Below are 27,047 nucleotides of genomic sequence, written 5' to 3' on the forward strand. Positions count from 1 at the left end.
ATCTGCTAGCTCATGATTTTTAAAGTATTGAAAAAGCGCAAAAATAATTTCGAAATTAATAATTAGAAGTAGCTGATATAGAAATTGAACAGATCGTTTCACCAACAACAATAAATGAATGAATGAATAAACCAATTCGGAAAAAAGTAATTTAGGAGTAATGATATGTTGTACGGTCTGAATCTATTTGAAGCTTTAATAAACTTCTGCAGGCATCGGCAAGTCTCTCGTCAGTGAACCCTTGGGACAAAGCCCCAAAGAAAGTACATTTGGAGTGGTCAACTCCTACCCTACGAGGTGGAAGATGGCATCTGATGTGATTTTGCGCAATGCAGCGTAATTTTTACAATATATCAGATAATGTTATGATGTCTCAAGGACTTCACAAAACGAACCATTAGGGGAAGCAGCCAGACCAGCCAGGCCAAGAGCGCGACACACAAACGTCGTCTTCATTTCTCTCACTGTTACAGAGCTGGCGCCACTTTGCACCAGTAAAAAAATGAATAACTAAATAAATAATAATTTATAAATAAAGAGCCATGCCGGGAGCCCGTGCGCCCATTGAGAGATGCCTACACTGGCACAGGGTTCGTGTTTTTTTTTTAGCTTCTGTTGCGTGTACACCATTTTGAGGGCGCTTATGTGAGCAGAAGAGCATGTAGGAGCAGCACAAAAGCTCCTGTTAAATATTTCAACCTGCTGAAAGAGAGCTTCTCTGCTTGTGCATGCAGCTGGCAGTGGAAGCCGGACTGTATCATGGCACAGAACTCTTGTGCGAAACGCGGCGTACGAACGAGTGCGCGGTCAACGACGATGGCCAGTGCTCGTGGGACCAGGAGCTTGAATTCAAGCTTCCGGTGCAGGATGTCCCGAACGCGGCTCGGCTCTGTCTCGTCATGTATGAGGTCACCAAAGGCACCAAAGGAGGGGCACAACGGTCACGCCGGAGAGTCGGACCAGTGAGTGAACGCTTCGCATTCTGTATCACAATCACAATTACCAGATGGAGAGCAGAGAGGCTGCAAAAAGGCCAAATTTTCTCGGAGCTATACACTGTCAGAAGGACAGGAAAATGGGCCCAATATTAGCAGGTGAAAGCCAGCTGATCAGCCGACGTATGCTGAAGAACTGAAAAATTTACCAACTTTTGCAAATGATAGCCCTTGCCCCAGCTGCTATTGGTGAGATGGCGGCAAATCAGACGCCATATCACCTATGAGAAACTACTTTTGGATGTAGGGTGGCAAAGCCGGTCCAGTATTGCCGGCCAAATCAAGCGGTTCAGTCAATACCTTAGCTCATTGCAAGCAACTTTGGTGTCACTGCCGGCAACCTTACAAAGCCACCATAAAAACGATATTGGACCAATGTCATATTCTGCCTGCACGCGGTTTACCACCCTGTTTTTGGCCCTAGAAACTACAGAATAATTTTACATTCTAATCCATGGCGTATCCATTAACTTCTTTACACAGCCTTCAGTTTTATCAGCGCCGATGGCCAGTGCTCGTGGGATTTAGGCTTGGGGTAAGTCTGTGCACCGTACTAATAAACACAGGCGGGCATGTGCTGAAGGAGTTGGGCAAGCCGTACTACAACTCACAGCTAGTGCGTTAAAAATATTACATCAGAGGAAGAGAGATAGAGTAAAGGGAAGAACAGTAATCGAGTACGGTAGAGAAGGGAGTTGTAGCCTAGTATGGGAGAGAAAGTGTGGCCTAGTGACGAGGAGTCTCGATGCACGAAGGCGAGCGTTAAGCGAGTACTCTGCTCGGCAGAAGAAAAGAAAAGGTAGGAGAACCGGATATGGAACGTGAAGAGAAGCGAAAAAATAAATATATAAAGCGAAATAAAAACTTATTTCCGAGGTGCAATTTCAAGTAGCGTACCCATGGTACGAAGGAGTGCGCTCTAATGACTCGAAATTCCAGACGCGGCTGCAGTACTAGCATTATTAGGAACCACATGATTGCTTGGTATGGGTGATAAACCAGAAAAAAACATCTTTCATTCATTTATCATAAGAATCAGTAAAACATGAAAATAAAGCATGTCCATGCAGAAGTAGTTTATTGTTTACCCTTCATCATGGTGTAAGTGTATCTTACACCATGTCTTACATTAATATAAGAGAGCTTGTGCAATGTCTATTGTAGTTAGACCCCTATAACTCCGCTTAACGTGGATGCATCCACGTTAACGGTTAGTCAAACATATCCATCCCCAAAACTACCATCGATCAATAATAAATAAACAAATAGTTGTGGTCACAGGTGAATGCGGAACCAGAGAAATCAATGTGACAGCCAAAGGAACGTGACTGATTGGACGCCAAACTAGGGCGAAGATTTTCTACTCGCCGCATGTTGGAGCCATTGAATGCCACGGCCCCACCAGAGGGAAAGCCAATGCACCTTGTATTTGATGTGTTGGATGGCCTCAAGTTTTGTGGGGCGAGAGGGTGATCATAAGGGGCGACGCATAGTACATACATAAAAGCAGGCGAGTTGCTCAATGCGATATAGAGCTATTTTTAGATGCGAAGCAGCTATTTGACTAACGCGTGTAACTCCGTACTTGCGTCCTTACGAACGCGCCGCAAAGCATTCCCCTTGCCGCAGGTGTGGAAGCGGTGTCAAGCTGATCTCGCCGCAGCTGCGCGTTGAAGTCGCGCTCCCCTCTCAGTGCGCGCTAACGTCACTCTGCCTCTCGCCTGACGCGCGCTCGCCGCAGCACCCACAGCTGTCGCCTCGTCCGTTCACCCGCACCAGCTGCCGCTACCGCTGCTCGCTGCGCTACCACGACTGCCGCTCACTAAATCGCTGACTCGTCGGTTCACGTGCAATAAATCTGACGCACGCCTAACGTACGCGTTAGAACATGTTTGTACGTCTCCCAAAACCTACACTTGCCATCGCGTACAACGGATTTTTCAGTGCTCACCACAGCACCCGCGTTTGCACCGTTCAACCCGTGACGCCACCCATGCGCAGCGCTGCTGCCTCGCATCTGATCAGGGTTCTTTCTGAGAAGATGGTGCGAGTTTTTCGGTATGAATGAATGCTACGAATGATACCGACACTTGCGGTAAGATCACTACCGGGGGTGTGTTTGGCGTTGACAAAATTGCACATACTCCTATTAGAAACGCACCTAATCAGACAGACGCTTAGAAACGACGCATGGAAGGAACTGATTGCAGATTCCATGGTTCTAATGCATTACTGCACTTTACAAATGAAGCTGAGTTTACTGTGGCCGATATAAAAGGCGTATTTTTTTAGGGTTGAATATATGTGACCGTAATTTTGTGTATAGCGTACCCGGCATCTGTTGCTGCGGATATAGTGATCATGGATTCCATGACGAAAATACGTCACTGAAATCTTTGTGGTCTCCGGCATAAAAATGTTCGTGTTAAAAAGATAGCGAGATCGAGCGAGAGACAGAGAACAAAGGACAGAAAGAAAAGTAAAGAGAGAGAGACAGAAAGAGAGAGGAACAATGATTCACAGCTCATTGTAGCAATCGGGTGGAAAAGGGAAGTAGGAGTCATATGGAGAAAAAGGTGGGAAGTGCTATAAACGTAGCGTAATCGTCTATATCGTAGTATAGCGAGAGGGTGTGAAAAAAAAGAGGAATTGAGTGTGCGGAGCAAATAAAGGCCACCAGCTCAATAGTATGCACGGACTTCGCACCAATACATTCGGCAGTACCTTTTTTTCCACAACTGTAGAATTTACAATACTAAAGCGCTTGTGTCGCGCCATGAAAGACTGCTTAAGCCTACTGATAACTATCTCATTTGCTTCGCTAAAATAAATGCCATTTTCTTTATTTTGAAACTCAAGCAGTCACGGGAAGTCATGAGTTAAATGCGATTACCGTTAACTTTGCAAGAAAGCCTTCCTTTCTCTTCAGACAGCACCTCCTTTTCAGCGACCCCGTTTTACAAAGTAAACATGGCGTTGAGAACTTATTAAGTGAATCAGTGTGCGCCCACAAACGCACTGTTTTGTTGTAAAAGAAAAAATCTGCTGTTAATGTGGCACTGAAATGTACACTGAACCATCGAAATGATTCTCCTATGCGCATTTTTGTGAACATGCTTTTAAACGCATTATGATACCAGCGAGGAAGCCAAGATCAGCCTCAAGCTCCCGTACTGCTTGAAGAGAGCAACACAAATATGCGGAATCATCGCTTCCGTAGCCTCGGCCTAATGTCAAGATCGACTGTCGCCGAGTGTAGTGCGTAGTAGCCCACATTCTTTATTTTTTTATTTTTTAGAGGTTAAAGAGTTTAGCTAAACAAACAGAGGTGCGCGCTTTGAATACTTCGTCATATTAGTGGTACAGTTTTTCTCGACAAACTGTTATTAGCTTAAACAAAATAAAGTGCCGTACAGCATTTTTTCAGTACAAAATAGTGTTGTTTGTAACCAATTGTGTCCCATGTATGCTAATGCGGGCAAGCTAAATTTCAAAACAGTAAAAAGTATTTAGTCCCCTTTAGAAATAATCTCCAACAGCGTGTACAACATATGCAGTGTCACAAGAGCTGCAAGCTGAAATATGTATGTATGTATGTATGTATGTATGTATGTATGTATGTATGTATGTATGTATGTATGTATGTATGTATGTATGTATGTATGTATGTATGTATGTATGTATGTATGTATGTATGTATGTATGTATGTATGTATGTATGTATTGCCACTAGTACAAGTTCTTACAGTATTTGTTTGTGCCGCTGTTCAGAAGAGGACGAAGATGCGCGTGTAGAGAAAAACGATGAAGTCGTACTGCCATTGATCGAATCATTTTGACGTCCTTGCGTGCCATTATCTACCGGTTGCAGTTACGGTGTAGCGTGACACTGGTGGAGGCACTGGGTAATAGTCTATGCATTATTACCACGAGGGAGATCTCGGCGCCAACATCGACGCCTTGGTAGAAACAGCCAACTTTCGACACAGTCGGTGGCAACTAGGCCTACCACCCCAATTCGGCCCTCTTCCGGAACGCTCCAGAACCATAGAAAATGCGACAACTGCAAGCCAGACTGAACAGACCGCGACTCTGTCAGCTCCATGGCCACTAGCACCTCGAACCCCAAAGCCCTTCCATGGGGAGAACTACGAAGACGTTAAACACAGGCTGGACCAATACGATCAAGTCGTCGTCGCCAACGAGTGGGACGAGCCCAGGAAACTACGGTATGTCTATTTCTACCTGGAGGATTCAGTGCGTATTTGGTTTGAGAACCCCGACGCTGCCCTGACAACTTAGCCGGTGTTTTGCGCTCAGCTGCGGAGCACGTATGGTACCGCTGACCAGAAAGAACGTCTCCTCAATTCTCGCAAATAAAGACCAAATGAAAGCGTGGCCATGTTCGTTGAGGAGATGTCTCGTCTGTTCCGTCGAGCTGATTCTGCAATGACGGAAGACAAAAAGGTGCGTTTTCTGATACGGGGTGTCAAGGAGCAGCTGTTTGCAGCACTTGTACGAAACTCACCAGCTACCGTGACGGAATTCCTCCGTGAAGCGACAACAATGGATCGAGTGCTAAGACAGCGGTCTTCGCATTATGAGCGGTCCGACAACTTTGCATGTCTGTCAGCACCCTTGGCAACACCCGACGTCACGAGCGTGAGATACCTTCCTGAGCTAGTTCATAGCATTGTACGCGACGAGCTGCAAAAGTTCTGTGCAGTGCCTTCACAGCCTCAGCTGCTCTGACAGACGTCGTCCGTGAAGAGGTGTGGCAGCTGGTACGACCATTAGTGCCGCTTTCAACCGAACTTCCTCTGCTAAGGTATGCGGAAGCTGTACGCACTCCTGCATCGGCAGCCAGCCATTTCCCCCGACCGACCAGCCTGCAGACACCACAGCACTTCTCAGGCCTGCCGCATTATGAAAACCCACGACTGACTTGCCTGCAGATGCCGCAGTACTTCTCGGGCCCGCCACACTATGAGAATCCGCGACCTAATGTGCGGGAATCTTGCGTGTGGCACGCTTCCGACAATGGGCCACTTTGCAACCACTGTGGGGAGCCAGGTGACTTGTACTGGGAGTGCTCATACAGACAGATGGGCTTGCCTGGAATTCGGCGAGACGCTCGTAGGCCCAGGGATTGGTAACGACCCTGCGCAATCGCAGAATACTTGGCAAGTCTACCGTCTGCGAATCTTCAGAGACGCCAGTTACGCTCTCCGTCTCCTCGACGCTCTACGTCCTCGAATCAATTCTCTACTTTCGTCGATGTTGTTGAGGGACCATCCGCTCGGTCCCCAAGTTCACGCCGGAAAAACTAGGATGAGCGGCCTCCGGGGGTGGGAACGCTGTTAAGCTATCGTCAAAACAGCCTCCTCCGACCCATTCGCCGACCTTCGACGATTCCTTTCAGCCGACACCTCACATCACGGACGAACCCGTTTCTGCTGACATTGCCATTATCTTCGACAACCATCCAGTAACTGCTCTGACCGACACCGGCGCCGACAACTCAGTTATCAGCGCTGAACTTGTGGCTGAACTCAGGAAAGTTACGACTCCTTGGGGGTATGGACCAAACCTTCGGACAGCAGGTGGTCATCTCTTGACACCAATCAGGAGATGCACCGCAAGGTCGCAAGTCTGTGAGTCGACGTTCATTGCATCTTTTGTTGTGCTTCCAGAATGCTCCCGGAAAGTAATTCTTGGCATGGATTTCCTTCGCGAGCACGGCGCTGTTATAGATCTCTGAGACTGCCTCGTAACGCTTACTGACGACTATGCTCCGAAGCCTAGAGATACCGATCCGCAGAAGACTGCGCTTCGCATTGTCGACGACACCGTCGCACATCCGCCACGCACCAGTATGTTCGTTACTGTACAGAACGACATAGATCATGAAAGTAGTGGTATCGCTGCAGCCAACCCTTCGGTGCTCTTGTCTCATCAAATCTGCGTTGCCCACGGCATAATTCAATTTAAACGTGGGACGACTGAGTTGTTGGTCACCAATTTTAGTGGAGCATACCAACATTTGGCCAAGCGAACAACTATCGCTCACTTCGAATTCATTGACACTGAAGCGTGTACGACGATAGCCCCAATTTCTGAAGTCGTTAAAAGTGACACCGCGTTAGCCGATACATTCGATGCCAATTCGAAGCTGTCATGTGCGCAGAAAGAGCAAATCCGCTATATCCTGCACATGTTTAGCGACTGTTTCGCGTCCACATCCAAGATAAAGCAAAAGCCAACCGCAAAGCACCGCATTGTCAAAGACCATGCTGAACGACCCATACGTCAGCACGCCTACCGAGTATCGCAGAAGAAACAAGAGGCAATACGTGCTCAAGTCCAACCCTCGAACTCAACCCTCGAACAGTCCATGGTCGTCCCCCGTCGTAGCAGTAAAGAAGAAGGACGGCACCCTTCGATTTTGCGTCGATTACCGCAAACTAAACAAAGTGACAAAGAAACACGTTTACCCTCTTCCGCGCATCGACGACTCACTAGACCGCCTCCGACGCGCCCGATACTTCTCCTCTGGGAATTTTTGCAGTGGCTACTGGCACATCGAAGTTGATGAATTGATGAACGCGACCGAGAGAAAACAACATTCATAACGCCTGATGGTCTGTACGAACTCAAGGTGCTGCCCTTCGGTCTGTGTTCTGCTCCTGCGACATTCCAGAGGATGATGGATACAGTGTTCTTCGGTCTTAAGTGGGAAGCATCTCTTCTTTACTTATACGACGTCGTTGTCTTCTCCCAAACGTTAGAGCAGCACTTGCAGCGACTAAGACCTGTGTTTGCTGCAATTCGCACTGCAGGCATCCCTGAAACCAGAAAAAATGGCATTTTGGTTACAACAAATTAAGGTTCTTTGGCCACCTTGTTAACCATAATGGTATTCGGCCGAACCCAGACCAAACATTGGCTGTCGCAGATTTTCCATCACCTGCCAACAAACGTGATGTGCGTCGATTTTTAGGCCTCTGCACGTACTACAGACGTTTTTTGCAAAATTTCGCAAACGTTGCCGCACCCCTAACTCGTCTGAAAAAAGAAGATGCTCCCTTCGTGTGGGGCCCTGAGCAAACACGCGCTTTTTCTGAGCTCCAGCAGCGTCTCTAGGCTGAGCCCATACTCGGACACTACGACGAAGATGCTGACACTGAACTACATACACACAGACGCCAGTAACATCGACCTTGGTGCAGTCCTCGTCCAGTGGCAAGGCGGCGTCGAATGCTGTATAGCTTATGCGAGCCGGATTCTATCGTATGTGGAGGCGAATTACACCACCACCGAAAAAGAGTGCCTAGCTATAGTCTGGGCAATATCTAAATTCAGGCCGTACCTGTATAATCGCCCATTCAGAGTCGTTGCCAATCATCTTGCGCTCTGCTGGTTGGCGAACCTTAAAGACCCTTCCGGACGTCTGGCCAGGTCGAGCTTACGCCTTCAGGAGTTCGATTTGACAGTCGTGTACAAGTCTGGCCGGAAGCATATTGACTCGGACTGCCTTCCCTGAGCTCCTCTTACGACAGCGTCATGTGATCAAGATCTCGATGGCCGTTTTCTCTGCGCCATTAGGGTATCCGACTTGGCTGAACAGCCGAAGAACGATTCCGAGCTTCCACAATTCATCGAATATCTCGAAGGCCGTACGCCGCATCCACCACCAGCATTCGCCCGGTCACAATCATCGTTCTGCGTTCGCATAAATATTCTCTATAAAAGAAAGTTCGACCCTTACGCGACTGAGTACCTGCTTGTCGTCCCTTCAGCGTTACAAGCTGATGTCTTGTCCGCCTGTCACGATGACCCTTCCTCAGGCCACTTAGGATTCGCACGTACCTTGGCCTGGATTCGCCAACACTACTACTGGCCTAAGCTCAATCGAGACGTGAAGCATTACGTGAAAACGTGTCACGAGTGCCAGTGCCGTAAAGCACCACATCAGTGCCCAGCCGGCTTTTTGGAGGCCGTCGCTTTTCCGACACACCGTTCCAACAAATTGGCATGAATCTCCTCAAACCTTTTCCCAAGTCTATTGACGGCAACCGCTGGATTGTAGTTGCTACTGATTACATGACGCGCTACTGTGAAACGAAGGCATTACAACGTGGCACCGCGATTGAGACTTCCCACTTTTTTACGAAGAACATTGTCCTCCGACATGGAGCACCAGCAGTTGTCATAACTGATCGTGGCACAGCTTTTACCGCCCGGATGACACAAGATTTCATGCAGCTTAGCGGCGCTGTACATCGAAAAACTACTGCATACCACCCACAAAGCAACGGCCTTACAGAACGACTAAACAAGACGATCGCCGACATGCTATCCATGTACGTTGACCAAGACCACAAAAACTGGGATGACATCCTTCTTTACGTCACGGTGGCTTACAACATCGCTGTGCAAGAAACAACTAGATTCACACCATTCCGGTTGCTTCACGGCAGGGAGGTCACTACAATGCTGAATGTCATGCTTCTATCAGGCAGGCACCAGATTAGTGTCAAGACGAACGAATTTATCAGACAGGCAGATGCAGCTCCTAAGCTTGCAGTCGAACGAATCCATAAGCAACAATGCATCGACTCGCTGCGGTACGACGCTCGTCATCGCGATGTCTCTTACCAACCCGGTGAACGAGTATGGTTGTGGACTCTCATTCGACAACGGGGCCGGTCGGAAAAGTTGTCACACCACTCTTTTGGTCCCTATGGAGTTCTCCGTCGTCTCAGCGAAGTGAACTACGAGGTTTTCGACGAGGACCTGGCTCGTCAATCCCGCCGTTTACAACAGCCACATGTCGTCCATGTTTAGAGAATGAAATCGTTTTACCAACGCTGATTATTCGTCAAACTCTCTTGAGTAGACTTACAGTGATGGTGAACACCCCCTTGTGTACTGCTTATCGTATGTGTTTCGTTTTCATCTGGTAATTATCATTGTGACATCGGGACGATGTTCTTTGGGAAGGGGGTAATGCCACTAGTACAAGTTCTGAAAGTATTATTTTCATTGATGCCGGCAGGCTTATATGTGTCGCTGTTCAGAAGTGGATGAAGATGCGCGTGCAGAGTAAAACAATAAAGTCGTATTGCCGTTGTTGGGATCAGTTTGACGTCCTTATGTGCCATTATCTATCGGTTGCAGTTACAGTGTAACTTGGCAGTATGTATGTAGAGGACCCGCCAAGGTGGTCTAGTGGTTCTGGGTGGTCTAGTGTGGGTGTGTGTGGGTGTTTGTGGGTGGTCTAGGGTGGTCTAGTCAAGGTGGTCTACTGCTCAGTGATCCCGCTGACCCGTACGTCGCGGGATCGAATCCTGGCTGCGGCAGCCGCATTTTGAGTTGACGTGAAATTGTTTAAGGTCCGTCTTCTTAGGCTTAGGTGCACGTTAAAGAACCTCAGCGGATTAAAATATCCTCAGCAACCCACTGTGGGGTCTCTCATAAACATATTCAGGTTTTATGAATTTAAACCTCAACAATTAATATTAGTAATAGGATGTGCGTTTGCGCCTCTCTCTTTATCTCTTTATTCCTATGAGGGACGTGTTCTTACGCTTTGTGTGCGTCTGTTATTTCAACAGTCTTTGCATGCTTTTTTTTGCAGGACTTATTCGCCGCCCCTCTCGCGTGGGGGAACGTCACGACGTACGACTACCGGGGCGTCCTACGGTCTGACACGAAGGAGCTAAGCCTGTGGGCTTACGCCGACGACCCGCAGGCGGATGAGCCAGCCATGTTGAACCCAATGGGGACAGCTGTCTCGAACCCAGACCGTAGACAGGCCACGCATCTCATTCTTAGCTTCCACTCCTACGATGACCGCCGACTCGTCTGCTTCCCCAAGTTGGACGAGGTAAGTCAAACGGAAGCGTCGATTAGCGCCCCACAAGTTGAAATCGACACTAAAAAAAGATGTTTCTTACATTTCAATATATATCTCGTTCGAAATTTCCAAATCACTTCGCCTTCCTCTACAATGCACTTGGTAAGAGAGAAAACGCGCAAAACAAAAGTGTGGTTGGTGAGGCCACCTAAACATTCTCAGAAAAAATGTCCTGACGTCGTAGATATTGACGGCATCTACAGGGTCCTATGTAGTTAATAATCAGTAAAAATGACGTACGCTGTTCTATGAAGAGATATAGAGTTAAATGAAGTGTAAAGAAATTTCATTGTGCCAAGGTCGCCACAATATTGTAAAATACACTAGGACATAAACTAGGACAAGCGTTAGGACTAGGAAATACACTAGGACAAGCGCACCGTTCTCGTGAGATGATTCAGGCACAAAATTTCAATTTAAGACCTTGACCCTGAATTTCTCCTCTATTAGAGAAGCTGTTATCCCCAATGAAATTCACAGAGAACAATTTACAAATTCAAACTAATTCCCTCTTTAACTTCAACAATGTGGTAGGCACATAGGTGCTGCTGTTCTGCTTGTAAGGGTTATATAATCGTTGAAACCTCCGGACAGCCGAGGCAGCGTTGGCAAGCGTTGAGCCCAGTCATTGCTGCTTGGTCGAGTTGGAAAACTGATGGTACAACTTTCATTTTTTACTATCTTTTACGATTGTTTTTTTTTTCAACCATCATCCCTCGTGATACGACAAAGTCAATATATTTCAAAAAAGGGCAAAAGGTACCACTAGCGCTTTTTCATTTCTTTTCTAAAGAAAACATTTTTCTTCGAGGCTCCTATTCGAAAACATGATATAGTGAAGATTTCATTTTTCTTATAGACCACATGCTACGTCAGGCTGGACGAAGTTTGTGCAACTTAAACAAACGAGTGAAACTTCAAAAATATTAAGTCATCACGTTTTAGTCAAGTGATGTCAAACATCACAGAAAAGCAACGATGCCCCAAATGCATTAGTTACAGGTGACTGAGACGCAGAAGGCATTTTTACCTTTTCTTCCTAATTGATTCTATTGATGAGCCCCGACTTTGCGTGAAAGCCCTGCGCGTTCAAAGCAGTTTAGCGATGCCTCCACGAACGAAGGAATTGTAAGTTCCATGCAGCCCACGTGCTTTAGCAGTGCCTTGGAGATTGGCACACTATTGACTCGGCGGAGATGTCTTGTCACTACATCATTGTGTGATGTAGTTGTGATGTGAAATCCCTAGGACGTCAGAAATATCGGTGAGTTGTCACGTTGTCGTGACGTCAAATGAAAACGGTTTCGAAATCGCTAACGCTAGCCAAGCTGAAGTAGGTCGGAGTGGCGAGGGGTGCACCATCTAGAGAAGAGGGTTGAGAGCTTGAAGAAAATATCACTTGACGTTTGCATTTCAACAAAGGCTTCAACCATATCTTATATAAAGATCATTTTTTAAGGGAATCGCACCTTGTGTTTCGAGAAGCGCATCGATAGCAATCTCCATTGCGACTAGTAACTCGATGATGAATCACACATATTTTTTTATTTCCTTTGGGCCAAGTTCCACAACATGGTGACTGCTTGCTGGGCCTTATGAAAAATAAAGGTTTCATTACAGTCACGCATGGGTAACTTGCTGGAGCAAAACGTTGTTATTGTTAGAGGCGAGACAATAATGAGTGTGCGATTTAGCATAGATGAATGCTCGTGGAGTACTCTTATAAAGGTGTAGGGTATACATACACATATTTTTTTTTAATTTATATAAAAAAAAACAGTGTACTGTGCCACCAGCAAATTACGTTGTAGTAGGCATGACGTCATCGCACTATCTTACGGAACAGCTTTCCAAGGAACGGCCTTCTACGAACGATTAGGATGAATGGAGGAACACCACCGTTCTATTCAGAATCGGTAGAAATGTAACGACAGCTCATAATGTTTACGAAGAAATGGCAGAGGACACGGTGTTCCTTCTGTAAATGCGTGACTGCAATCAGCAGGTGCGCGCACGCACGCCATGCTGAACAGAGCAGGTGGCCAATCGCATCAGGCACCAAAAAAAAAAATTGGCAGATCCCACGAACAGTGGGAATCGATGATATGCGAAGCACGAATGAGCAAAGTGGATACGTCGCTTTAAAATCAGCACAACGTTGGAAAGTGGAGGTAAATTATGCCGTACATGACTTCCGTGTCATTATTATCATGTTTATATGTGTCGTTTGCCTTCGTCATCTGTTCACGTCACGTAACGCCAAATTTGGTATATGTGGAGCTAGCAAAATGGCCTTGAGTGCATCATAAAGGGCCCAATGTACTACAATGTAACGTGAACGTGCGCGAACGCACGCCACAGCGACGCTACGTTAGCAAAACGCGAGCCCTATATAGTCTCACGGCAGGTTTGACTGGCGCGACCTGCGTCCGTCGGCACGGCCCGACGGCAATCGGCACGAAATGCGACATGCTGCTTTTCGCGTTTCACGCCGATGCGTTACCCAGACAACACTGCGTCTGCGTCTTTTTGTGACGGAGGGACGCCGGACGCGCTCAAACGCCCTTGCATCAAAACAGCATGTGGCAGGACCAGCGCCTGGCGTGGCAACGCTGGCGTGACGCGACAAAACGAACGCTGGCGCGCACGCGCTCCGGGTCTCACCGAAACTCATTGGTGCCTTGACTGTGGCATGTAGTCATGTTCTCACATGACAGACACCTCATGATTATCATGTTTGCACGAGTCACATACCTTCGTCATTCATTGACGTTGAGTAATGCACAACTTGGTATATGTGACTAGAGACACGGCCGCGAGCACATCATGAGCATGGCATGTAGTCATATTGTTAAATGGCACGCATGTCATGATTTTCATGTTAGGGTCTGTCGCTTGTGTTTGTCATGCAGTCATGTCAAACCATAGTAGTTTTGACGTGTCATGTGAACGAAACCACCGAGGGAGCAGCAGGACCATGAAATGTAAACCATGACGTACATGTCATGATTTTCATGTTATGACTAGTTAAGTATGCTCTTCATACAGTCATGTTATGCCATGCTTAGTTTTGTATCGGTACCTTTATTGAAACGGACCGGAGCGCTAACTCTTGTGGGCGGATAGATAGATAGATAGATAGATAGATAGATAGATAGATAGATAGATAGATAGATAGATAGATAGATAGATAGATAGATAGATGCACTCAAAGTTACCGATTTTTTTAAGAAATGCTTTGCATTTAAAAGTATGTACAGCTCATTTGTCACGTAGCAACAATGCATCATCATTTTGACTTTATGGAGCCCGTTTGAGGAGCAGGGAAGCGTGCGCCGCTGAGGCTGACCACGTGCGGAAAAGACTGTTGGTTTTCTATAGTAGAGTCGCTATGCTAGAGGTTCACCGAGTGTCATAGAAGGAAACATTTCATCATCCAACGCCGACTAAATTTCAAGGCCGAAAGGCTGCCGCAGTGACGTCAGAGGCTGGTGGCCCATTACGCCGCGAACGCGGCGGAAAGCCTGTGTTTTGTTCACGTTTTAGAACTAAAGCGCGAGCCAGACGTGCGATTTCCCGTGCGATGCGGCGTGCCGCAGGCCACGTTTTGGGACACACGGGGGCGAGGAAGCTATCAGCGGCAGGCCCCACCTCCCTGCGGCGCCTCGGTATGCAGGGTCGAACAACTTGGTATCCTTGTAATGAGGCTCAAAACAAACAACATTACACAGCCACGCGTCGTTCCACAAAAAAATAGTTATTAAATCGCATTCGTGAACGACAAGCACGTCGTAACCACGGCAACAGCTGATTATTCACGACTCCGACAGGTAGGCCTATAGCATCGCGGGCGCCGGCCGTCACCTACGCCGTTCACACACGAGCTCGTCATCGAGAGCTTGTTTTTGACAACACTATCAAGCATTGCACTCGTATGTAATACGTTAGCATACATTATTATTTTATCGATGCCATCGATGTGAAGAGCAAAGGTGGAAGCGAAGCGAGCCAGTGCAGAGACGTCGGTAGCTGTGTTTACCTGCGAAATGACCTTGCATTGCTGCTCACGATCTTCGATTTCTCTAGCAGTTTCAAAACGGGCGTTGTCGTGCAGAAAAGGCACACTTAGAGCATCCCTTTATTCAATGCGGAATAATATCACGTCACCACGGAAACGTACTCGATGTTTGTCACGCCGCTGCAGTCGGCGATGTCAGCAATCCACGCTCGCACCGCTCCACCGACTCGCCTGGAGCCTTGGACCACGGGTGATGGGAGCGGCGATAGGGAGATGGCGCGACTAGTATCGTGACGCTACTCATATGCTCGCGCTGTGATAGGCTGCTGCCATGCGGCGGTGCGATGCTGCGACGAAAATATCTGGCCGGTTTGATGCACGCCGCACCGGCTATGCGGCGGTGCGACGCGAAAAAACGTCACGAAACGTCACGAAACGTCACCACTCCGGCAGTCGCATTGCCATACCGCACGCCGAATTGCAGAGAAAATCGCATGTCTGTATCGCGCTTAACGCTCCCGCTCTCGCAGCTGCTGCGGCTAGATTGGGCCGAATAAAATATGTGGAAAAAAAGTCTTACTGAGCATGCTCAGTTGGGCAACTGCGCCCCCAACCTCTGACGTCACTGCGGCAGCCTTTCGGCCTTGAAATTTCGTCGGCGATGCATCATCACGAGCCAGCACACGCTCTTTCTTTATCTTCTTCCTCTTTGGTTCACTCCCGGAACACATACGCTAATTTTTCCGAAATGTGATGCCTAATGGGTGACAGGAATGAAGAGAGAGCGAAAACAAGATATAGGTAGAAATACTTGGCGAAAAAAAAAAACATCTCCCCTCCCCGCCGTGGGGGTCTAGTGGCTAAGGTATTGGGCTGCTGAACCGTAGGTCGCGGGATAGAATCTCGGCTGCGGTGGCTGCATTTCCATTGGAGGCGAAAATGTTGTAGGCCCGTGCGCTCAGATTTGGGTGCACGTTAAAGAAGCCCAGGTGGTCGAAATTTCCGGAGCTTTTCACTACGGCATCTCTCATAATCATATGGTGGTTTTGAGATGTTCAACCCCACGTATCAATGAATCAAAACACATCTCAGTGAGGCGAGATTTGACACCGCTTATCCATGTTTAGAAGGCGAGTGTCGTCAACACTCGGCTATCTAAGTTTTTTATAGTATATTGACACGTGCCTACATGTGCACGATAACGATGATGGGGCATTAATTGGGCATGAGGTAGTGGGCCTCTAGCTTCTCTCGAGGCCGAAGGAGATGATCTTGTGACTCAGCTGTTGAGGACACGCTGCTTTCGTCGTCCCAAGGTGTATCTGTGTTTTATTCGCGTTGTACCGCGACACTGGTGGAGGTGCGGGGTCGCAACCCTGTCTGATGCTCCACACGCCCGCTGGGAGCCACTCATCGAGTCCAAACGCATTGTCACCTGTAGAAACACCGGTGCATCACTCCAGTCGACGGTTGCGAGGCCTCGCGCCAGAGCTGACTCACTCGCCGGAACCTGCTAGGCACCGCACACCTCAACCAATGGCCAACGCAAGCTCGCAACAGGTGCCCCAAGGCAGCTTTCCGACGCACCCATCTCAGGTGACCCTCTTTCTACCCCTCGTTCCCGATCGCTTTAGTGGCGGTGCCCATGATGACGTTCACGACTGGCTGGACCACTACGAGCGTGTTGCCAAGGTAAATCAGTGGTCGGAACAGGAAAAGCTTTCACGCGCCTATTTCTACCTTGACGACGGTGCTCGTACTTGGTATGAGAATAGAGAAGGCAATCTGTCAGCTTGGCCCTACTTTCGACAGAAGTTCGTCGATACCTTCGCCAATATCGATAGAAGGGACCGGGCGCAGCAGTTATTGGAGCTTCGGGTTCAAAAACCCAACGAAACCATTGCAATGTTTGCAGAGGACATGACTCGTCTCTTTCAACGAGCTAACCCGCACATGACGGAAGATAAAAAGTTGAGTTACCTCATGCGCGGTGTCAAGGAACAGCTTTTTGCCGGGCTACTGCGCAACCCTCCGAGTACCGTGGTTGATTTCATTAAGGAGGCTATGGCTACCGAGCGGGCCCTTCATCAACGCTGCAGGCAATATGACCGCATGTCCTGCAATGTCCCAATCAATGCTATCGCCATGACGTCTGAGAGTCAGAGCTACTTGCGAGACTTGATTAGGGAGATAGTTCGCGAGGAACTGCAGAAGTTGCGGAATCCTGTTGCTGAAAATTCCATCACGTCGATCACTGAAGTCGTACGCGACGAAATCCACCAAGCGTTGTCTACGGCTAGTCCTGATGCTCAGCAGCGTCCTATGAGCTACGCTACCGCTCTCCGACGTCCACCACCCGCTATGCCGACGCTCTACCGCCAGGTGCCAATGGCCCCTTCGTATCCGCCGCAAGAGCAGACACTACTACAACCACCTATGCTACAGCCATACAACCAGCCATCCACAGCCACCCCATGGGCATCGACGCGTCCACCGACCCGGAAAACAGATGCATGGCGCACAGTGAAGAGACGTACACTATGCTTTCACTGCGGAGGTGCAGGACATATTGCCCGTCATTGCTGGCATCGAGGTGATTCATTCCGCCTCAACGACCTTGGTTTGACGGCCGACGTGCCAACGACGAATACACTCCGCGCCGTGACGACACCTCTTTCTATGGAGCCCGTTCTCACTTTGAGGACGGCTCTACCACTGCAGGGAAGGCAATGCCTGCTCACCCTCCTGGTCCTAGACGTCAGCCCCGCTCTCCGTCCCCCGCGCGTTTGCCTTTGTCACACCGCCGCCCATACGCGGACCTTAATACAAGAAGGTCACCTAGCCCGCGCCGGGGAAACTGAGAGCGGCGACCTCCGGGAGCAAGGTTGCAGGCCATAAAGATGACGACAAGAAGCCCCCACAGCACGACGCCATACAGCCGATAAGCCGTGAAAACGATGAAATTGTGACTGCTGACCTTAGTGTTCTTCTCGACGGCCAGAAAGTGACAGCTTTAGTCGACACTGGTGCCGACTTCTCCATTATCAGTCAGGACCTTGCCGACAGCCTAAGAAAAGTGAAGACGCCACGGACGGGCCCTCATATAAGAACAGCAGGAGGCCAGTTATTGATGCCCTCGGGAAGACGTACCGCAAGAATTGACATTGGAGGTTCTCCTTTCACTGCGTCGTTCGTCGTAATCGCCGCATGCTGCAGAGACGTAATTCTTGGCATGGACTTTTTACGGGAATTCGGTGCCGTCATCAACATACCAGAGAGCTTGATTACGTTTTGCAACAGTTCGGGCTTACCCAATTCTCCAGAGGCGCGACCAAACCAACTGCGTCTTACTGATGACGATGTGGTTCTCCCTCCGAGGTCATGCACGATCGTTTCTGTGGCCGCCGCTGCTCAGTTTGACGCCGAAGGAGTTGCGGACCGAATAAGCTCGCTGCTCTTCACCCACGGTATTTCTGTCGCACGAGGTATCGTCAGAGTTGCTGCTGGACGCACGGACTTGCTGCTGACCAATTTTAGTGCTGAGCGCCGGCATCTTTCTAAAGGCACGGCTGTCGCTTACTTCGACGATGTCGTAGATGCCGAAGGCTGCTTGGCGGTAGTCGACGAGTCGCTAAATCTTGATTCAGCACCTGTTCTGGACGTTACCATTACTTTGCCGAAAGACGACCGACGCAGACTCCTTGAGTTACTGGCCAAATTTCAAAACTGCTTTTCGACAACATCAAGAGTTGGCCGCACGCCTTCAACCAGGCATCGAATAATTACCGAGGAAACGGCGAGACCTATTCACCAGAACCCTTATCGCGTGGCTGTAAAAGAACATGAAGCGATACAACAGCAGGTAGACAGAATGCTTGAAGATGACGTCATTCAGCCTTCACAGAGCCCCTGGGCGTCGCCTGTAGTCCTCGTTAAGAAAAAGGACGGCTGCCTGCGCTTCTGTGTGGATTACCGCAAGCTAAATCAGGTGACCAAAAAAGACGTATATCCACTACCGCGTATAGACGACTCTCTCGACAGACTTTGACATGCTCAATACTTCTCTTCAATGGACTTGCGTAGTGGATATTGGCAAATCGAGGTGGACCCGAGAGACCGTGAGAAGACCACTTTTGTGACACCAGATGGGTTATATGAATTTAAGGTCTTGCCATTCGGTTTGTGCTCAGCCCCTGCTACCTTTCAAAGACTCACGGATACCGTGCTTTCTGGGTTGAAGTGGAAAACATGCTTAGTATATCTGGACGACGTCATAGTGTTTTCCGCGACGTTTGACGAGCACCTTGAAAGACTTGAGGTGGTCTTACGCGCCATACAGTTCGCGGGCCTGACGTTGAAACCTGAGAAGTGCCACTTTTGCTACGAAGAGCTGCGATTTCTTGGTCATGTCGTCAGTCATGCTGGTATTCGTCCCGATCCTGAAAAAATCGCAGCCGTAGAACAGTTCCCTATGCCGACCGATAAAAAGGCTGTCAGACGCTTTCCCGGCCTCTGCGCGTATTATCGACGATTTATCACGGACTTCGCGCGCATAGCATCACCACTAACTCGCCTCACAAGAGAAGACGTCACCTTTGAGTGGAATAACGAAGAGGAAGCTGCTTTTAACGATCTTCGCCAGCGACTACAAACACCCCCAGTCCTTGCCCACTTCGACGAGAGAGCCCCTACAATGCTTCGCACCGATGCTAGCAATGTTGGCGTGGGAGCTGTGCTTGTGCAGCAGCAAGAGGGCACAGAAAGGGTAATCGCTTACGCAAGCAGAACGTTAACACGTGCTGAGGCTAATTACTCCACGACTGAGAAGGAATGTCTCGTCGTGGTATGGGCTGTTACGAAATTTCGTCCGTATTTATATGGCCGCCCCTTCAAAGTAATTAGCGACCACCACTCACTGTGTTGGTTAACTAATCTTAAAGACCCTACCGGCCGATTAGCGCGTTGGAGTCTCAGGCTTCAGGAATTCGACATGGCAGTTGTACATAAGCCAGGAAAGCGACATACGGACGCCGACTGTTTGTCCCGTTCACCTATTGAGTCGGCAACCCTACCCGAGGAGGAGGAAACATCATTTCTCGGTGTCCTCGACACGAAAACCATTGCGCAGCAACAACGAGACGACGCTAAGTTGCTTGGCTTAATTACCTACTTTGATGGCAGATCTCGGAAGGCGCCAAGAATTTTCACAAGAGCGTTGTCATCATTTTGTTTACGTGGCGGAGTACTCTACAAAAGAAATTTTTCGTCTACGGGATCTGCCTATTTGCTCGTCATCCCAGTAGCCCTTCGCACCGAAGTACTGAAAGCATGCCACAACGAGGTTACCTCTGGCCACTTGGGTTACACAAGAACGTTGGCCAGGGTACAGCAAAGGTATTACTGGCCAAGACTAACCACAGCCGTGAAGCACCACGTTCGTACCTGTCTCGACTGCCAGCGACGCAAGTCACCGCCAACTAAACCAGCTGGCCTCCTGCAACCCGTACAGGTCCCAACAACTCCATTCCACCAGATCGGCATGGACATTTTGGGCCCACTCCCTACTTCTACTGCAGGCAACCGATGTGTTATCGTCACGACGGATTATTTGACCCGTTATGCCGAGACAAAGGCTATCCAGAGAGGTACAGCAGCGAAGGTGGCAAGATTTTTTATCGAGAATATTGTACTAAGGCATGGTGCACCAACCGTCGTAATCACAGACAGAGGAACCGCATTTACAGCAGCTTTTTTGGACCATGTTTTGATGCTGAGTGGAACAACGCATCGTAAGACCACCGCATACCACCCACAAACGATCGGGCTGACAGAGCGTCTAAACAAAACAGTTGAAGACATGCTTTCGATGTACGTTGACGTCGAACACAAAAATTGGGATACAATCTCTCCTTACATAACGTTTGCATATAACACGGTCAAGCAAGAAACGACCCGCATGACACCTTTCAGCCTCGTTCATGGACGGGAAGTACGAACCATGTTAGATGCAATGTTACCGCACGAAGGTGACGACATAGTCCCGGACGCCGACACGTTTACGGAACGCGCAGAAGAAGCTAGGCAACTTGCACGTTTACGGATCAGCCAGCAGCAAGACTACGATGCAGGCCGCTACAATGCACACCGCAGAACAGTCGTCAACCAAACTGGCAACAAAGTATGGGTTTGGACGCCCATACGAAAACGAGGACTTTCTAAAATACTCTTAAGAAGATACTTTGGACCGTACCTAGTTGTGCGACGACTGAGTGATGTCACTTACGAAGTTGTTCCCGACTGTTTGTATAGTACAAGGCGTCGCCAGCACCATCCTGAACTCGTTCACGTAGTCCGCATGAAACCCTACGTCAGCGAGTGATTGCATAATACTTTACTTTAGAAAAAATCTGCATTACAGACTGCGCATCGGGGCGATGCTCTTTGGGAGAGAGGCAAATGACACGTGTCTACATGTGGACGATAACGATGATGGGGCATTTAGTGGGCACGAGGTAGTGGGCCTCTAGCTTCTCTCGAGGCCAAAGAAGACGATCTTGTGACTCAGCTGTTGAGGACACGCTGCTTTCGTCGTCCCAAGGTGTATCTGTGTTTTATTCGCGTTGTACCGCGACAATATTCTCATCACAGGCATTACGATTTGAAGGACTTCATTGCACACAGAGGACTGATATGTTCATTCTGCTCGTATTGCGGTCCAATGACGATTACATAGCAGTAAATAGCCAGCATTCAACAGTGAGAATATACCAAATAGAGGCAATTTCGAATCATGCTCTACAACGGTAGTAACAAAAAGCACTCAAAAACCATTATGAATGACTTCTCATTTGTTAGTATTATGTCTTCGCTGACTGACCGTCCTAATGAAGTGTTGATGTTGACAAAAATATTGGCAATACGTTTCTCTGCAACATCCACGCACGCTAGCAGATCATATAGTCTTGTAGAGTAGTGGAGAGTAAGTAGGTGCAAAACGGCAGAGAGGATAAGGAAAAGGTAAATGAAGAGGAATTAAGGAGAGTAAAAGAGAGATAGAAGGATTTATGTAGAAAGAAGTGAGGGAGAACATAGAAATAGTTGGAGAGAAACAGACAGAATTATGTTGGCAAGCTGTGAACATGGGACTCAACTCAGTTGCAGTTATGTTTTCTGGTTTTCTGAACACTATAATTTACTCAAACTCGACAATTGAATCAGCACCCATTCATCGCCTAATTATTGCTCTTCCAGTGTGGTTTTCTGTGCAATATATATATATATATATATTGGTGCATGGGCGATTGTGTCCATTTAAATTTCTGAAGCGCAGTATTCTGCCTCAATTTTTGATGACTGGCTTTAAACAGGATACATGCATAGGTCTTCAAATTAACGAGCACAAAAGTTGCAATTAAACCAGCTTGTTGTGTATCTGGTGGTATCTAAAAAAACTTGTTTGTCTAGATAGGTTTTCTTAGATTCCTTTTACCTACGTATAACCTTCTGTCGGTGATTTCAAATCCGTATAACTTTTGTAGCTTCATGTGAGCTCTAAGCCGCTCACTTTATTTTGCTTCGTTGTTATCCGACTGTGTATTTTTAAAAAAACTTCAAATGCAACGCTAATGTAGAGACACTTTTAAGCTTTCAGAATGCAGGTGTAACGGGTTTCTTTTGCATCAGATGAATTAGTAATGGGAACTCGTTCTAAACTTGCGAAGTACAAGCTTTTCTTTCCAATTTGGAAGAACGTGTACAGCACAGAATTTTCGTATAATAACAGTTATTGTACGATTCCTGTTTACGCCGCCAGTGTTTCCCTTTCGCATTTCACGGGGTATTTATGATATTCGACAACGCGAAACGCAAATGACGAAATGGTGCCTAGATAATAATTGCCGTGGCTTTACCTCTCAACCGAGTGATAAGATAATGAGGGGCGTCATACTACTGGGCTACAGAAATTTTGACGACCAGGTATTTTTCAAAACGTGCACCTAGATCAATAGGTATCCAAGACTCTAACATATTCAACCACCGCTGTCGGATGTCTATTCTGTGACCTTCGGTCGGCAATGGAGCACCTTTATAACCACAACAACCCCGTGGCGGGTTACGCGCACAATAAGGAGACGGACAGCAATTTTTATCGTTCCTCGGTTGTTGGTTGTAGACCTCGCAATTATCTCTTGCTTTGGTGTGAGGAAGTGCACAAAGATGTTTTCTGTGAGTCTGCGTGCTCATTTAGGTAAAGTGAAATACACTGTGCGTGAAGAGGCACTCAGACAGAACCGTAGCCGGGGAGGTCTGCCACGATGCGCACACCTGTGCCAACTTCGTTTTTACCAGAACAACAATGCGCAAGTGGTACAGTTTCGCACAGCTCTTAGGAAACTATTTCACAGATTGGCAATTCCATTTAGCTGACACTTACTTTTTGTATGTTTTATTTGACCACCTGTTTATTTTTGTGTGTGCAAAGTTTGAAGACGGTGTTCAAGATCCGTATATTAATACGTTCTGCGAACTCTACTAATAACTCCTCTCTGTTGATCCTGAAGCCAATGCCATATTCCTCCACTGCATAGTCTCCGGCCTGTTTCTTACCTACTTCGGCATTAACCTCGCCCATCAGAATAGTGTACTGCGTTTTTATATTATTAAGGAATGACTCTACGTCTTGATATATGCATTCAAACAAATGATCATCATGACTCGATTTAGGAGTGTAAGCCTGTACCACCTTCATCTTGTAGCTTTTGTTAAACCTTATTTTGATTCTTGAAACCCTCTCACGGATGCTATAATATTCATCTCTGTTGTCAGCGATATTTTTGTGTATACAAACCTTACCACTAGTTTTTTTTTGTACACTAAAACATGGTAGCATAGGAGGTGTCCGTTTCCCCAATTCATTTTTATGCAGCTTCCCAGTGTTCCATTCCGTTTTACCCCAGTTTTGGCGGAAGCAGTTTACCCGGTTTACCCATGTTAATGTTTTACCCTAGTTCCCCAGTGTTTATTTTATCCCTAGTTTTTTTTTCTCTCAACTAATCTACAATCGCATAGGACGTGTCCACTTTGCCCCAGGACCCGTGTTGTGCACATTCTTTCTTCTTATTCCTCATCCCCCAGTTCGCTACGAAAATCAAAATGACGTGGTCGTTCGTCAGCATTGTATAAGCCTCACGAGTCCTCCTAATTTCACAGAGCCCTATTACATCTCGTTTGCACCCTATAACTTTTCTAATACAACAGCTAGACAAGCCTCACTAGACAGCGTTCAAGCGTTGAATGTAGCCAAGTTCAGACTCGAATGACAGCCTGTCATGCCCATAGATGCTTAGCACCCTTGGCTGCGTCGCAAGTATGACTGCCGTCTTCAACAGCTGCTTCGCAGCCGCTGGGGACTGAGGGCCAAGGGTTAACTTCTGTAGTCATGGAAGGTGTTGGCCAAGTACTGCCCAGGATGGCCAATCCTGCTCTGGTGAAGAAGTCCATTACCGGCAGGTGGTCATTAGCAAGGCCTCATCCTAGACCTCGTCTTTCTTGTTTTAAACGACTCCTTCATCACGAGTTTTAAGTAAATCTTCGGTTGGAAATGGTGCGGCATCTGCATGTGAACCGAAAATCGTCATTGCATGCAAGGCTGCTGCGCTATTATAAAGAAGGAGTTACGTCGCACTTTCATATCACTGTATTTTATGGCCTCGTAGCCCATCAGCTCCTAACTTCACATGTCCCATAGCTCAATTTACTACTGAACCATAAGGCAACCAAAAAGTCACAGCTTTGCCACAAACGCAAAGCAATGAAACCGATAGCAACAAATTGGAAGGTCAAGTGCATAATGGCAAGCAGATGGAAACGTGCCCTATGTTTCTCACGCACAAACAACGCACTAAACGTACTCACAGGTACAGATTAGGGCAAATAAGCGCCTCAGTTGTTACTTCGCTGTGTGAAAAGCGCACCCTTTTCGCAAACGCAGGCTGCGCAACGATTCCAGTGACCTTTGTGCCCCCGGTAACTTCAACAAAATCGTTTAGACAAAACGCAAAGACTAGCCAAGACATACGATTCTCCCCACTGCAAGATAAGGGCGCGTGATCGAGTGTACAGCCCCTTATCTTTACGTGGGTTAAAGTACGCATGAGATATGAGGGCCGCCGCGCGCTCACTGCGCCATCTTGCTGATAATGCTGAAAGCACAATAGTTTTCCCCACCCCGAGATGCCCGCCAACAGCGGTGAGTAGTAAATATGAATAGCTTGCCGTTTCAGAGTTGATGAAGGTACCCGTCAGTGGCTCAGTAGTTAACGCCCGGCACACACGTACCAGTCAGTGGCTCAGTAATTAACGCCTGGCATTAACGACGCGGAGGTTTCACGTTCGATTCCGTGCTCCGGAGTCTTTTTTTTCTGGGCTTGTTTTCTTTCTTGCGTTTATATATATATATATATACATACGTATACATATAAGGTGCGTAACATCAGCGCCGACATCCACGCCGATGCCGGCGGCGAAATTTCACCGAGTGTGTCCATATCATTGATATCGCAATAAAAAAGCACAGCGTATCCACGGAGTAAATGATGATCAGTGGGGCGAAGCCCTGGAGGTTTTTATCGCTAAACCGCAAACCACCCGCAAATATCGCCCACCACATCATTAAAAACCTGGCAAACACTGTACATATTTATAGAAAAAATTTTGTTATCCTTAAGTGGTACCGGTACGTGGCTTCCGTTCCGCCTTCATTATAACAGCTTTATCGTCGGGGAAGTGGTGGATCGGTAATGGTGCGTTGTGGGATGCTTGCCAGGACGAAGTGGGCAGTTGTCAAAGGTGTAGCTATAGGCGGTCGCGTACATACATACAAGGGACGGACAGACCCACACCTTTATTAGTTTAGCCCCTAAAAACGAACATGGAAGCATAGGGCATGCATAATAAGAATGATGGAGGTACTAACGATAATAATAGTGGTATGGTGGCCGCAATATTCATTATTATTGTAGTTATACTGAAAATGAGACTAATAGTAATAAATCTCCATAATAACTATTAACACAGCAGGAGTGGAGGTGGCAAAGTTCTAATGGGGAAACTAAAATTGAAATAGACTTCATTCTGTGTGCACACCCAGGCATTGTGCATAATGCAGTAGTTGGCAAGATTCGATGCCTTGACCATGCACTCTAAGGCAAAAGCGTGCTAAAATGGTACATGGTTTGTCCTTTTGGGGACTAATGAGGCTGCCACTACCATTAATACTTCTAGAGACTAACGGCAACGGGTCTAACAGTTAGTCCCCACAGACCAGCTCGAGGGACTCACATTTAGTCTTCACATTTACACCTTATGGGGCAACCGTTAGTTCCCACATATACACCTTACCGGGCAACCATTATTCCTCTCAGTTGGACCTCGCCGGACGAACGATTGGTACACTCAAATATTCCAATAGGATTAACTTTTTAAATTCAGTTCAAATATTGCGTTTCTATTTATTCTCCGCACGGCCTAATACTTTTTTTCGCCCGTTTTTCGGTGCAATGAGAAACAAATGGCGGGGAAAAGAACACACAAAAAAATTATTTTGCTATCTGTGTGTCATTGCTTTCGCAATCACTGCAACAGCGAAAGACAAAAATGAGGCATTCAAATGTTCTATTTTTCTCTATGCACATGAACGTTATCTATTAAGAGAATTCATGGTGAAATGTACAATTCCGGCCTCGTTGTGACATCTTGTAGAGTTGTTGTGAAGCTCCTCTGACGGAAGAGATAGATGACAGGCATTGCAGACGCCAGCGCACATAGCCGTCTGCATGTTGTGTGCCCACGGCTGTACAATAGGATAGCAAAAAATAGTCACACGTGGCAGAAGATGAGGATACAGGTATCTGACAAGTGCATGCAAGTTGATCTAAAAAATACGTGTAAAATATGACACGCAAATAACTTTACCTTCAAATCTCTTACAGTCCTTCTGAAGCTGGTATGACGTAAACGATAAATGACAGGCATAGCAGACGCCAGCACCCACAGCCACAGCCTTCTGCTTGATGTGTGCCCACGGCTGTGCAATAAGATTGTAAAAATAGTTATT

General features: G+C 47.5%; 1 protein-coding gene across 3 annotated transcripts in view; it reads left to right on the top strand.

Annotated features, from left to right (window-relative positions):
* Positions 1-27,047, top strand: part of LOC142804154 (phosphatidylinositol 4,5-bisphosphate 3-kinase catalytic subunit beta isoform-like) — an 88,948-nt gene that overhangs the window by 24,367 nt on the left and 37,534 nt on the right. For 2 of the 3 annotated variants that reach the window (XM_075890767.1, XM_075890768.1), the window contains exons 8-9: positions 735-962; positions 10,636-10,884. In XM_075890767.1, coding sequence (XP_075746882.1) covers positions 735-962; positions 10,636-10,884 — 477 coding nt within the window. The remainder of the gene's footprint in view (positions 1-734; positions 963-10,635; positions 10,885-27,047) is intronic. The other variant, XM_075890769.1, reaches the window with a different exon arrangement.

Source organism: Rhipicephalus microplus, chromosome 3 (genome assembly GCF_043290135.1).
Source record: "Rhipicephalus microplus isolate Deutch F79 chromosome 3, USDA_Rmic, whole genome shotgun sequence".
NCBI lineage: Eukaryota > Metazoa > Arthropoda > Arachnida > Ixodida > Ixodidae > Rhipicephalus > Rhipicephalus microplus.